This window comes from Pecten maximus, chromosome 11 (genome assembly GCF_902652985.1).
Source record: "Pecten maximus chromosome 11, xPecMax1.1, whole genome shotgun sequence".
Classification (NCBI taxonomy): domain Eukaryota; kingdom Metazoa; phylum Mollusca; class Bivalvia; order Pectinida; family Pectinidae; genus Pecten; species Pecten maximus.
In genome coordinates this window covers 39,907,077-39,921,978 of record NC_047025.1, presented here as the reverse complement: position 1 = coordinate 39,921,978, position 14,902 = coordinate 39,907,077, and the positions used below count along the sequence as shown (strand labels likewise).

General features: G+C 41.6%; 1 protein-coding gene across 1 annotated transcript in view; it reads left to right on the top strand.

The window, feature by feature from the left end:
* LOC117337972 (calcium-activated chloride channel regulator 1-like) overlaps positions 1-14,902 on the top strand; it is a 36,027-nt gene that overhangs the window by 9,246 nt on the left and 11,879 nt on the right. The window contains exons 3-4 of the mRNA XM_033899130.1: positions 11,431-11,729; positions 14,283-14,531. Of these exons, the coding sequence (XP_033755021.1) occupies positions 11,431-11,729; positions 14,283-14,531 (548 nt within the window). The remainder of the gene's footprint in view (positions 1-11,430; positions 11,730-14,282; positions 14,532-14,902) is intronic.

Genomic DNA, 14,902 nt, shown 5'->3' with positions numbered 1-14,902 from the left:
TACCAACGTACCGGACTGTTGTTCTTACCAACGTACCGGACTGTTGTTGTTTACCAACGTACCGGACTGTTGTTGTTTACCAACGTACCGGACTGTTGTTCTTACCAACGTACCGGACTGTTGTTCTTACCAACGTACCGGACTGTTGTTCTTATCAACGTACCGGACTGTTGTTCTTACCAACGTACGGGACTGTTGTTCTTTACCAACGTACCGGACTGTTGTTCTTACCAACGTACCGGACTGTTGTTCTTATCAACGTACTGGACTGTTGTTCTTTACAAACATACCGGACTAATGTTCTTGCCAACGTACCGGACTGTTGTTCTTTACCAACGTACCGGACTGTTGTTCTTTACCAACGTACCGAACTGTTGTTTACCAACGTACCGGACTGTTGTTCTTATCAACGTACCGGACTGTTGTTCTTATCAACGTACCGAACTGTTGTTTACCAACGTACCGGACTGTTGTTCTTATCAACGTACCGGACTGTTGTTCTTATCAACGTACCGGACTGTTGTTCTTATCAACGTACCGGACTGTTGTGTTTTATCAACGGACCGGATTGTTGTTCTTAAGGTTCATGACCAGACCTCCAGTAAATATTATTTGCTATTGAAATAATGTGTACAAACACCAGGGTGTTTGCGAGATTAGCTATGGTTTTACATGTGTTTCTTTTGAAAATGGAACACTCTTGTATTCACAAATGCCTACCAACTCTTCCTAATAAACCAAATGGTTGGTTCATTTATTGCGAGAATAAGTAGAAACTTCAAAAAATCTATCTCAAAACTGGTAACAGGTACGAAATTATACTTTTCTATGGATAATCATATGGCATTTACAAAGGTACTCCTATGCTTGAATTCTAAAAATACATCTTAGATTTTGACTTTCAGTGTTGTAAACTCACCTACCCTATGTATCAACAGACCATTTCAGAGGGGTAGGTACATGTGTCAATCATTTTTTGGTATTTATAATCAATACTCAGGTAAAATATTGATAGCAGTACCTTTCAGACAAATTGATAAACAACTGGTTTTATTTTCGTAATGATGCTAGTTCCAGAAATGGCTCTGGATTTTTTTGAAAGGAAATAAATTTTGCCATTGGATTTGCTAATATTGGGCAATGTATAGGTGAAATACACAGATAGTATGTCCTTGGATTGTAAAAGTGCAAGGTAACCTGGGGTCCATTGCGGGTACAGTACACATTTTCAATGGAATCTAATGTAACAACGTGTTTCAGTTTCGTTAAATACCCAATGCAGTACCTCACCAGCAAAAGTCGGAAAGGTATCTGCGGTCAAGCATGACGGTGTTACAATGGGATTCACTGAGAGTGTTGTCTCAATAGCCCTGGGCATAGACGACCAGGTGTGATTACCGTAGTCGCTTCGTAAAAAGCCCTGGGTTTACAGGTAAAATAGATCTGAACGGAGATGTTATGTCAGAAGTGTGGACATGTACCTTAAACATGTACCGGACTGTTGTTCTTTACCAATTAACGTACCGAACATACCGAACTGTTGTTCTTTACCAATTAACGTACCGAACATACCGAACTGTTGTTCTTTACCAATTAACGTACCGAACATACCGGACTGTCTTAACCAATTAACGTACCGAACATACCGGACTGTTGTTCTTTACCAATTAACGTACCGAACATACCGGACTGTTGTTCTTTACCAATTAACGTACCGAACATACCGAACTGTTGTTCTTTACCAATTAACGTACCGAACATACCGAACTGTTGTTCTTTACCAATTAACGTACCGAACATACCGGACTGTTGTTCTTTACCAATTAACGTACCGAACATACCGGACTGTTGTTCTTTACCAATTAACGTACCGAACATACCGGACTGTTGTTCTTTACCAATTAACGTACCGAACATACCGAACTGTTGTTCTTTACCAATTAACGCACCGAACATACCGGACTGTTGTTCTTTACCAATTAACGTACCGAACATACCGGACTGTTGTTCTTTACCAATTAACGCACCGAACATACCGGACTGTTGTTCTTTACCAATTAACGTACCGAACATACCGGACTGTTGTTCTTTACCAATTAACGTACCGAACATACCGGACTGTTGTTCTTTACCAATTAACGCACCGAACATACCGGACTGTTGTTCTTTACCAATTAACGTACCGAACATACCGGACTGTTGTTCTTTACCAATTAACGTACCGAACATACCGGACTGTTGTTCTTTACCAATTAACGTACCGAACATACCGGACTGTTGTTCTTTACCAACGTACCGGACATACCGGACTGTTGTTCTTTACCAATTAACGTACCGAACATACCGGACTGTTGTTCTTTACCAACGTACCGAACATACCGGACTGTTGTTCTTTACCAATTAACGTACAGAACATACCGGACTGATGTTCTTTACCAATTAACGTACCGAACATACCGGACTGTTGTTCTTTACCAATTAACGTACCGAACATACCGGACTGTTGTTCTTTACCAATTAACGTACCGAACATACCGGACTGTTGTTCTTTACCAATTAACGTACAGAACATACGGACTGTTGTTCATTACCAATTAACATACCGGACATACCGGACTGTTGTTCTTTACCAATTAACGTACCGAACATACCGAACTGTTGTTCTTTACCAATTAACGTACCGAACATACCGGACTGTTGTTCATTACCAATTAACATACCGGACTGTTGTTCTTTACCAATTAACGTACCGAACATACCGAACTGTTGTTCTTTACCAACGTACCGGACTAATGTTCCTTACCAACGAACCGGACTGTTGTTCTTACCGAACATACCGGACTGTTGTTCTTACCGAACATACCGGACTGGTGTTCTTGACCAACGTTTTTATTTGTTTGGATATGAGACACATGCTGGTTGTATTTCCGACTCTGACCTGTAATTGATCGTTATATATCGCGTGTCATCAACACTGCCACGTGACCTACCTGAAACGCCCGTGATCGACACAGCGACAGTCTTGATTGTTCAACAGGTTAGCAAAGTAAAGTATGTACGACAGCACGTACCGGTCTAGCGTGTCAACACGCACAGATCTCGCGCGTAACGAAACGCACCGGCCTCATGTGCGTCCGATGATAATACTCCCATACTTTCTTGAAAAGATTACTTTAACTTAAAGTAACCCATGTGTCTTGTTTATATAACAGTGGTGCCATGGTAATATATATCTTTACAACAACTTATTATGAATAAGAAAGCTTATTTCGAGATGGTACATAGGCACTTTATGTAATAAAAACCAAAAACACGCACACAATATATTTTTTTTCGAAGCAAACTACATGTATTCCGGCACTAAAAAATGCATGTTAACTTCTTTGAAAATACATTAAAACAATGAAAAAGGGCTTAAATGGATAAAGCAAATATTCTTAGAATAAGACGTTAATAGAGGGGTTCATTGTATATATATGTAGATAGGTGCCACTGTACATATTTGGAGGTAGGTACCACTGTATATATGTAGGTAGGTACCACTTTATATAAATATATGTAAGTACTACTGATTTATTCCATTCGTTTGTTATTAGTTTCTGTTTGTGCTGTGTTGCCTTCGATCTTCCATACTTTGTACCCGTGTGGCCTAGTTAGCGTGTGTCTCTCCGCTCAACACTAACAGCCATGTTCCTGTCACTTCCAGCAAAATCCTTACCGAGGAAATCACGGCTCCCCATCCTGTTGATACTGATGCTTGGCTGGGCGTCCATTGTGATGTGGACAACTAAAAGGTACAGACCGCAGCTAGCCTTTGGCGGGGACATGTTGGTCAGAACACCGTCACGGGACATCTCCCCCCAGGAACACGTGGCCAAACGTATCAATATTGACAAAGATAGTAAGTTAAGGAAAGTAGTTCCAGAAACAAACATTGCCGGGAAAATCCTGGATAACAAAAACAATACACATGGACTGAAATGGCCTACGACTGACAGATCATGGAACAGCTTTTCCAGCATAATAAAACACTTTGGGATTTCTTTATATAAGGATATTGATCCAATGCGTTTCCACATCAACGTTACAAAAACTCACGAGACTTCAGTAAGTCGTAAGGCATCGGATACTCGTCCTGGTAAGTGCACATCAGTAAAGTATGCCATTGAACTACTTCCGGTGGCGTCCATTGTGATACCGCTCCATAACGAACCGTGGTCAACATTCGAGAGACTTATAAACAGCGTTCTGAAACATTCACCTAAACTGCTTATACATGAGATCATTATCATAGACGATATGAGTGATTTGGATTATTTGGGAGACCCTTTGGATAAATATGTGGAACAGTTTGATTTCATCCGAATATACAGAGCGAAAGAAAGATTAGGGACTATGAAATCAAGAGTCGTGGGTGCCAAGCTAGCGAAGGGAGACGTGGTCGTATTCCTCGACTCCCATACTGAGGTCAATGTAGGATGGCTGGAACCCTTATTGCACGAAATAAATAAAAACCGTACGGCAATCGTTCAGCCGTCCATCGATATCGTTGACCCACAGACATTCCAATACAGACATTACTTCCAAAATAACATGAGGGGTCACTTTAAATGGAGTATGGCGTATGAATTCGTTCCTTTACCACCAAAGCAAAAGGAGAAGATAAAAGCGCATCCAACTCAAGCTTTCGACACCCCAGCTATTGTAGGCTGCGCGTTTGCGGTAAATCGGAAATATTTTCTTGATATTGGAGGACTCGACACGGGCATGCGCACATGGGGCGGGGAAGACGTAGAGCTCTCCATTAGAGTTTGGCTTTGTGGCGGAAGTATGAAAATAGCACCATGTTCTCATGTCGCTCATATTTTCAAAAAGGGACACCCATTCAAAATGAAGTATTCCGATCTCGTATACAACAACCGACGAACAGCGGAGTTCTGGCTCGGTGACTACAGGAAATATTTCTATTACTTCAATTATGGATATGCTAAACCCCCAGAACCTTCAGAGAAGTTCGATATAATGGATCCAATCAAAGAAAAATTCAAATGTAAAGCATTCGATTGGCTTCTTAAAAACGTTTACCCCGAGCTAGAAGTGCCACCAGAAGGAACTTTATATTTTGGACACATGCGTAATGGTGGTTCTCAATATTGTTTTGGTCCTGCGGAATCTGCTGTTTTGACGTCATATCCGCTACTGGTTTTGGCCGATTGTTTTTATTACTACAAGGCTAAGAGTTTTGCCCTACTTGAAAACGGTCGCTTAATGGTGAGTGGGAAGTGTATACATGTCGAAATGGAATTCTTAGTGGCGGCGCCCTGTACAGCTGAGAGTGGAAAATGGAACATGAACGGGAATCTACTCGTGTATAATGACGAATTGGGTTCAAAATGTGCCAAGCAAGTATCCCAGAAAGTTAAATCTGAAAATATAGAGGTTATTAAGGTAATGTCGTGTGATAATACAACTAAGGCATCTGAGTGGAAGATCGCCGATAAACTATTTAAAAGTAAGAAAGACAATTGATCAGCGTTCTAGAACGTCGCTACGGTGTTACCTTTAGTTGTCTGGACGAGGTATTAACCTCTTGTTCATGATGTTTGATTTAATTTCCATTTCAATTCTGTATTTCCTATTTTTGTTGGCAAGATATCCACTTGATGAAATATCTGTTGACCGTTTGATGAATAAACAGATGGCATTTTCACAAACCGTATTGTGTGTTTCGTTAATCATACGTACCATCGATAATCGTTATCGTAAAACGAGGACAATTTGGCGAACTAATCTTTAGTATGAGATTTACCAGAGAACTTAGTGCTGAACTCTTCCGAAAGGAGGTACATTTACACTAAGGTAGCATATGACCTTAATGTAAAGGCCTTGTGAGGAATGTTATGATCTTAATGTGAATTTTATATTTTGAGCAACCGAATTAAACTGGTGCATACATCTATATATTCTCACTTATATTCACTGCTATTTTGCTTTAGAGTTACTGTCCTTTAGCTGAAGAATATGTGCTCTATTCGAAATTAAATTGATCACAGAAAATAACGGCTCTTAGTCCCCCTTTGAAATTTTTTTTAACAAGAGGCCCATGGGCCTTAACGGTCATTCGACTCTAACAAGAGGCCCATGGGCCTTAACGGTCACCTGATTTTTGAAATATTTCAGTAAATTTAATTGACACTTTTTGGCCTGACCCATAGTCTAAGGGATCAGTCAGGGCCAACATTTGCATACCATTAAGCAGTCATCCCATGCTGATAATGTTAACAAATTTAGAATGAATTTCAAAACAAATAAAACAAATGATAGTCAAAAATGTGATTTCCCTACAACTATAGTAAAGTTTATCCCCTCCCATGGGGCAAACAAGAGACCCCAGGGCTAGGAAATTCACAATCATGGTAAAGCACCTTAAGACCCTTCCATCTGTGAAGAGTATTTAATTCTACCTTACTTGGGTTGTAAGAAGAAGATTTTAATTTTTTTTAGCTAATTTGACCCTTTTTGCCCCCCCCCCCCCCCCCCCCATCAGCCCCTGGGGGTCAGTCAGTGTACATACCATCAAACTGTTATCCCAAGCTGATAATGTTAACAAAGTTAGAATGAATTCCAATAAAAATTAAACAAATAATAGCTATAGTCAAAAATGTGATTTCCCTATATAAACTATAGTAAAGTTTACCCCCTCCCCAGGGGCAAACGTGAGACCCCAGGGTCATGAAATTCACAATTTTCGCAGAGCACATTAAGAACCTTCCATCTATGAAGAGTATTTGATTCTACCATATCTGAGAGTAGAGAAGAAGATTTTTGAAATTTCAGTCAATTTGACCCTTTTTGGCCCGCCCTACCAGGCCCCTGGGGGTCAACCAGGGCCAACATGTACATACCATCAAACTGTCATCCTATGCTGATAATTTGAACCATCCTATGCCGATAATTTGAACCAAGTTAGAATGAATTCCAACACAAATCCAACAAATAATAGTCAAAAATATGATTTCCCTATATAAACTTTAGTAAAGTTTACCCCCTCCCCAGGGGCAAACGTGAGACCCCAGGGTCATGAAATTCACAATTTTCGTAAAGCACATTAAGAACCTTCCATCTATGAAGAGTACTTGATGCTACCATATCTGAGAGTAGAGAAGAAGATTTTTGAAATTTCAGTCAATTTGACCCGTTTGGCCCGCCTACCAGCCCCTGGGGGTCAACCAGGGCCAACATGTACATACCATCAAACTGTCATCCTATGCTGATAATTTGAACCATCCTATGCCGATAATTTGAACCAAGTTAGAATGAATTCCAACACAAATCCAACAAATAATAGTCAAAAATATGATTTCCCTATATAAACTTTAGTAAAGTTTACCCCCTCCCCAGGGGCAAACGTGAGACCCCAGGGTCATGAAATTCACAATTTTCGTAAAGCACATTAAGACCCTTCCATCTATGAAGACTATTTGATTCTACCATATCTGAGAGTAGAGAAGAAGATTTTTTAAATTTCAGTCAATTTGACCCTTTTTGGCCCGCCCGCCAGCCCCTGGGGGTCAACCAGGGCCAACATGTACATACCATCAAACTGTCATCCCAAGCTGATAATTTGAACCAAGTTAGAATAAATTCCAATTGAAATCCAACAAATAATAGACAAAAATGTGATTTCCCTATATAAACTATAGTAAAGTTTACCTCCTCTCCAGGGGCAAACGTGAGACCCCAGGGTCATGAAATTCCCAATTTTCGTAAAGCACATTAAGAACCTTCCATCTATGAAGAGTACTTGATGCTACCATATCTGAGAGTAGAGAAGAAGATTTTTGAAATTTCAGTCAATTTGACCCTTTTTGGCCCGCCTACCAGCCCCTGGGGGTCAACCAGGGCCAACATGTACATACCATCAAACTGTCATCCTATGCTGATAATTTGAACCATCCTATGCCGATAATTTGAACCAAGTTAGAATGAATTCCAACACAAATCCAACAAATAATAGTCAAAAATATGATTTCCCTATATAAACTTTAGTAAAGTTTACCCCCTCCCCAGGGGCAAACGTAAGACCCCAGGGTCATGAAATTCACAATTTTCGTAAAGCACATTAAGAACCTTCCATCTATGAAGACTATTTGATTCTACCATATCTGAGAGTAGAGAAGAAGATTTTTTAAATTTCAGTCAATTTGACCCTTTTTGGCCCGCCCGCCAGCCCCTTGGGGTCAACCAGGGCCAACATGTACATACCATCAAACTGTCATCCCAAGCTGATAATTTGAACAAAGTTAGAATGAATTCCAATTGAAATCCAACAAATAATAGACAAAAATGTGATTTCCCTATATAAACTATAGTAAAGTTTACCCCCTCCCCAGGGGCAAACGTGAGACCCCAGGGTCATGAAATTCACAATTTTCGTAAAGCACCTTAAGACCCTTCCATCTATGAAGAGTATTTGATTCTACCATATCTGAGAGTAGAGAAGAAGATTTTTGAAAGTTCAGTCAATTTGACCCTTTTTGGCCCCGCCCCTCAGGCCCCTGGGGGATGGGGACCATATAATTCACAATTTTGGTTGACCTTTAGCCATAGAAGCTCCCTGCCAAGTTTCATTGAATTTGGTTCAGTGGTTTTGGAGAAGAAGTTGAAAATGTAAATTGTTTACGGACGGACGACGCACACCGCACGACGCACGACGGATGACGGACGACGACGGACAAAAGGCGATTAGAATAGGTCACTTGAGACTTTGTCTCAGGTGACCTAAAAACCCTTGTACTACTGTAGTATACATAATCAGTAGCAAGTATGGTGGCACTGTTGGCCATGGCAGCCATCTTGGATTTCGGACTGAGCCAAAAATGACAAAACTTGGTCAGAACCATCTCAGGTCAGATGACCTAAACATGATTTTATTAAACTGATATGTAGGAAAATGAGATTTCTTATATGCTAGTAAAATATTTCGTCCAATCTTTGTTTTGGTTTGGTTTTATTTGCTTAACGTTCTATCAATAGCTAAGACATTTGTATTCTCGTGATTTAAAATCCTAATTACCCTACTGAAATTATGATATTTAAAAAAAATTAAGTGAAAAGAGAAACAAGAACATATAACATATACATCTTTTATATATCTATTTGATTTTTAATTAAAGTCACGTTAAATTGTCGGCATCGGAGGGTTCGCTTTCGGTTCCCTTTTTTGAGTTATTGTCCAGGATATAAATTGCCCTATCAGTATATAGTATCGAAGGGATACCACCACGTTCAATTAACTAAGTTACTTGCTGTTTCTGTGTATGTTATTAAACCGACGTTGTCTGAATCTGGCAAAGGTTGTTATCCCCTATGGGACATAATGCCTTTCACGAAAGACTTGGGTATGGTTCGTCGAATTCGTTCAATATTTGTATTTACAGAATTCGCCAGAATTAGTATGAAGGAACATCTTTTATATGGACTATTTCATGATACCTACGTCCCTGTGAATCATGACTAGATGTGTGATATTTCACGGTTCCTACGTCCCTGTGAATCATGACTAAATATGTGATATTTCACAGTTCCTACGTCCCTGTGAATCATCACTAGATGTGTGATATTTCACGGTTCCTATGTCCCTGTGAATCATGACTAGATGTGTGATGACTAAATGTGTGATATTCCATGGTACCTATGTCCCTGTGAATCATGACTAGATGTGTGATGACTAGATGTGTGATATTTCACGGTTCCTACGTCCCTGTGAATCATGACTAGATGTGTGATGACTAGATGTGTGATATTTCACGGTTCCTACGTCCCTGTGAATCATGACTAAATATGTGATATTTCACAGTTCCTACGTCCCTGTGAATCATCACTAGATGTGTGATATTTCACGGTTCCTATGTCCCTGTGAATCATGACTAGATGTGTGATGACTAAATGTGTGATATTCCATGGTACCTATGTCCCTGTGAATCATGACTAGATGTGTGATGACTAGATGTGTGATATTTCACGGTTCCTACGTCCCTGTGAATCATGACTAGATGTGTGATGACTAGATGTGTGATATTTCATGTTTCCTACGTCCCTGTGAATCATGACTAGATGTGTGATGACTAGATGTGTGATATTTCACGGTTCCTACGTCCCTGTGAATCATGACTAGATGTGTGATGACTAGATGTGTGATATTTCATGTTTCCTACGTCCCTGTGAATCATGACTAGATGTGTGATGACTAGATGTGTGATATTTCACGGTACCTACGTCCCTGTGAATCATGACTAGATGTGTGATGACTTGATGTGTGATATTTCACGGTTCCTACGTCCCTGTGAATCATGACTAAATATGTGATATTTCACAGTTCCTACGTCCCTGTGAATCATCACTAGATGTGTGATATTTCACGGTTCCTACGTCCCTGTGAATCATGACTAGATGTGTGATGACTAGATGTGTGATGACTAGATGTGTGATATTCCATGGTACCTATGTCCCTGTGAATCATGACTAGATGTGTGATGACTAAATGTGTGATATTCCATGGTACCTATGTACCAGTGAATCATGACTAGATGTGTGATGACTAGATGTGTGATATTTCACGGTTCCTACGTCCCTGTGAATCATGACTAGATGTGTGATGACTAGATGTGTGATATTCCATGGTACCTATGTACCAGTGAATCATGACTAGATGTGTGATGACTAAATGTGTGATATTTCACGGTTCCTACGTCCCTGTGAATCATGACTAGATGTGTGATGACTAGATGTGTGATATTCCATGGTACCTATGTCCCTGTCAATCATGACTAGATGTGTGATATTCCATGGTGCCTATGTCCCTGTGAATCATGACTAGATGTGTGATATTGATCGTCCCATAAATGTCATAAATATGTATTAGGCGTTCTCGGTATTGTTGTAACAGAAACATCGCTTGAACCCGGATGTTATTAGTTCCCCACTGGAACAGACGGGGACTTTGGTTTCGTGTTGTGTCCGTCCCTACCCATTCTTTCTTGTCCGGGCTCTGCCGCTTAGACTCCGTAATTGTCACCGGAACTTCATACTTGGGACATGGGTAAGCCTCATGTAGTTGAGGCGGTGTGTCATGTGCCATAATTTGGTCACTTTGACCTACATTTTGACCTTTGACCTCGTCAAAGAAAACACGTTTGTCCATTCTTGGAATATAATTTCAGATGGGGTGGGGAATTGTTATTCGCCGAATTGCTGATGTTGTTTTTCAGGAGGCGATACTAGCAATACTTACTTTAATATGATACACTCCATCATACTCCACTCTTAGACAATACGACTACGCTATTCTAAACTACCATGCCTCTATAAATGTAATGGCAGAAGACAATGGCCCGTGTGTTGATCGTTGATGCTCTTGTTGTGTTGCAGACAAGTTTATCGTGCACCAGTGGGCCACGTTTCGGTGGGGCGTGTTTCAGGAGTACCCCAGTGCCGGTGAGCAGACTTTCTACTTCTCAACAGTGTATGCCAGAATCAGCGCCGTCAAGTGCAGTATCCTCCTTAAGGGACGTACCTATGCGCGTGACGCAAATAACAAGTTAATACAGTGTCAGACGGACCCCAGTACTGGACTGTACACGAGCGAGTGTCAATACTACGTCTACCCACGATACCCTATCGGCCTTAAGACCCACGTGTCACTGATGGACCACCATTATATCCAGGAGGTCAGTACTGCTATCGACCTCAAATAGACTGGTTCCCTCCTTTAGTTCATCTACTCTCCGCCAGGGCTCCGCTCACAAAGGGTCGGTAGTGGGTAACCATAACGAGTTTTCAATGCTAAATTTCTATATCATTCGGTGGCGTACGTATTGCTTATTAAAGACGCGGAAACTCCCGATACACGAAGCGATGGATTTCAATGTCAAACGAAGAGTATATTAAGCACTGACATACATATATACGTCCCTGTCTTAGGTTTTGATTTCTAAAATAACAATAGGCAAACGGTAGCAACTATGCTTACGACAATGACACTATTGACTCGTGTTGCTTCTGAGGAAGTAACCATTTCATTAATGACATAACATAGACAATAAAGATGCGAACACGCTGGCGTGGGTATTCCTACTCAAGATGGTTACTCACTTCCGGTCCTCTAGGTATCGTAGACAAGGGAAGTAACTGAGGAGGTACCAGTCTAGTAACTCACTTCCGGTCCTCTAGGTATCGTACACAAGGGAGGTAACTGAGGAGGTACCAGTCTAGTAACTCACTTCCGGTCCTCTAGGTATCGTACACAAGGGAGGTAGCTGAGGAGGTATCAGTCTAGTAACTCACTTCCGGTCCTCTAGGTATCGTACACAAGGGAGGTAGCTGAGGAGGTACCAGTCTAGTAACTCACTTCCGGTCCTCTAGGTATCGTACAAAAGGGAGGTAACTGATGAGGTACTGGTCTAGTTACTAACTACCGGTCCTCTAGGTATCGTACACAAGGGAGGTAATTGAGGAGGTACCAGTCTAGTTACTCACTTCCGGTCCTCTAGGTATCGTACACAAGGGAGGTAACTGAGGAGGTACCAGTCTAGTAACTCACTTCCGGTCCTCTAGGTATCGTACACAAGGGAGGTAGCTGAGGAGGTACCAGTCTAGTAACTCACTTCCGGTCCTCTAGGTATCGTACACAAGGGAGGTAGCTGAGGAGGTACCAGTCTAGTAACTCACTACCGGTCCTCTAGGTATCGTACAAAAGGGAGGTAACTGATGAGGTACTGGTCTAGTTACTCACTACCGGTCCTCTAGGTATCGTACACAAGGGAGGTAATTGAGGAGGTACCAGTCTAGTTACTCACTTCCGGTCCTCTAGGTATAGTACACAAGGGAGGTAACTGAGGAGGTACCAGTCTAGTTACTCACTACCGGTCCTCTATGTATCGTACACAAGGGAGGTAACTGAGGAGGTACCAGTCTAGTTACTCACTACCGGTCCTCTAGGTATCGTACACAAGGGAGGTAACTGAGGAGGTACCAGTCTAGTTACTCACTACCGGTCCTCTAGGTATCGTACAAAAGGGAGGTAACTGAGGAGGTACCAGTCTAGTTACTCACTACCGGTCCTCTAGGTATCGTACACAAGGGAGGTTATTGAGGAGGTACCAGTCTAGTAACTCACTTCCGGTCCTCTAGGTATCGTACAAAAGGGAGGTAACTGATGAGGTACTGGTCTAGTTACTCACTACCGGTCCTCTAGGTATCGTACACAAGGGAGGTAATTGAGGAGGTACCAGTCTAGTTACTCACTTCCGGTCCTCTAGGTATAGTACACAAGGGAGGTAACTGAGGAGGTACCAGTCTAGTTACTCACTACCGGTCCTCTATGTATCGTACACAAGGGAGGTAACTGAGGAGGTACCAGTCTAGTTACTCACTACCGGTCCTCTAGGTATCGTACACAAGGGAGGTAACTGAGGAGGTACCAGTCTAGTTACTCACTACCGGTCCTCTAGGTTTCGTACACAAGGGAGGTAACTGAGGAGGTAACAGTCTAGTTACTACCGGTCCTCTATGTATCGTACACAAGGGAGGTTATTGAGGAGGTACCAGTCTAGTTACTACCGGTCCTCTAGGTATCGTACACAAGGGAGGTAACTGAGGAGGTAACAGTCTAGTTACTACCGGTCCTCTATGTATCGTACACAAGGGAGGTTATTGAGGAGGTACCAGTCTAGTTACTACCGGTCCTCTAGGTATCGTACACAAGGGAGGTAACTGAGGAGGTACCAGTCTAGTTACTCACTACCGGTCCTCTAGGTATCGTACAAAAGGGAGGTAACTGAGGAGGTACCAGTCTAGTTACTCACTACCGGTCCTCTAGGTATCGTACACAAGGGAGGTTATTGAGGAGGTACCAGTCTAGTTACTCACTTCCGGTCCTCTAGGTATCGTACACAAGGGAGGTAACTGAGGAGGTACCAGTCTAGTTACTCACTACCGGTCCTCTAGGTATCGTACACAAGGGAGGTAATTGAGGAGGTACCGGTCCTCTAGGTATCGTACACAAGGGAGGTAACTGAGGAGGTACCAGTCTAGTTACTACCGGCCCTCTAGGTATATTTTCCCTTCCTCTATTACTCCCTGGTAACAGACTTCTGTAATGTACTAACACACCTGTGACATTTATATTTCCCCTTCCTCCATTACTCCCCAGGTAACATGCGTCTGTAATGTACTAACACACCTGTGACGTTTATATTTCCCCTTCCTCCATTACTCCCCAGGTAACAGGCTTCTGTGATGACGACGCCGACTACGCTACCAAACACAACGCCGAACCCCTTAACCGTCAAAACCGCTTGTGTAGTCACCGCAGTACATGGGACGTCATATCCAACACACCAGACTTCGTGGGGGGTCGCAATCCACCCACCAACTACACGGATGCACAGCTTGTACCCAAGTTTACGTTCATCAAAGCAGCCCGGAAACGGAGGTCCGTTATATTGATGGACATGGGACAGTCTGCACAGGTAAGTAACAGTGAAACTTCTTATACAAAACAGTAAAAAAAAAAAAAATAATAATAATAATAAAGAAAAAAAATCAAACGAACAAGAGGCCCATGTGCCTTATCGGTCACATTTGTTCAGATAAATATATACACATAAATGATTTTTGTTTTGAAACTAAGATTTAGCATAGTTGACTTATGTGACATGGAAAGAATTTGAATAAACATGGCAGTCTCTCGCTATACATCAAGTGCAAACGACCATTAACATTATGGTCATATTTGACCCAAAGAAGAAATTGTTTAAGATCTTATCGATATAAAGCTTACACGCTATACCATTCATCAAAATAAAGTCATATTTACCAAAAAAATAAGCTCACAAGGTCC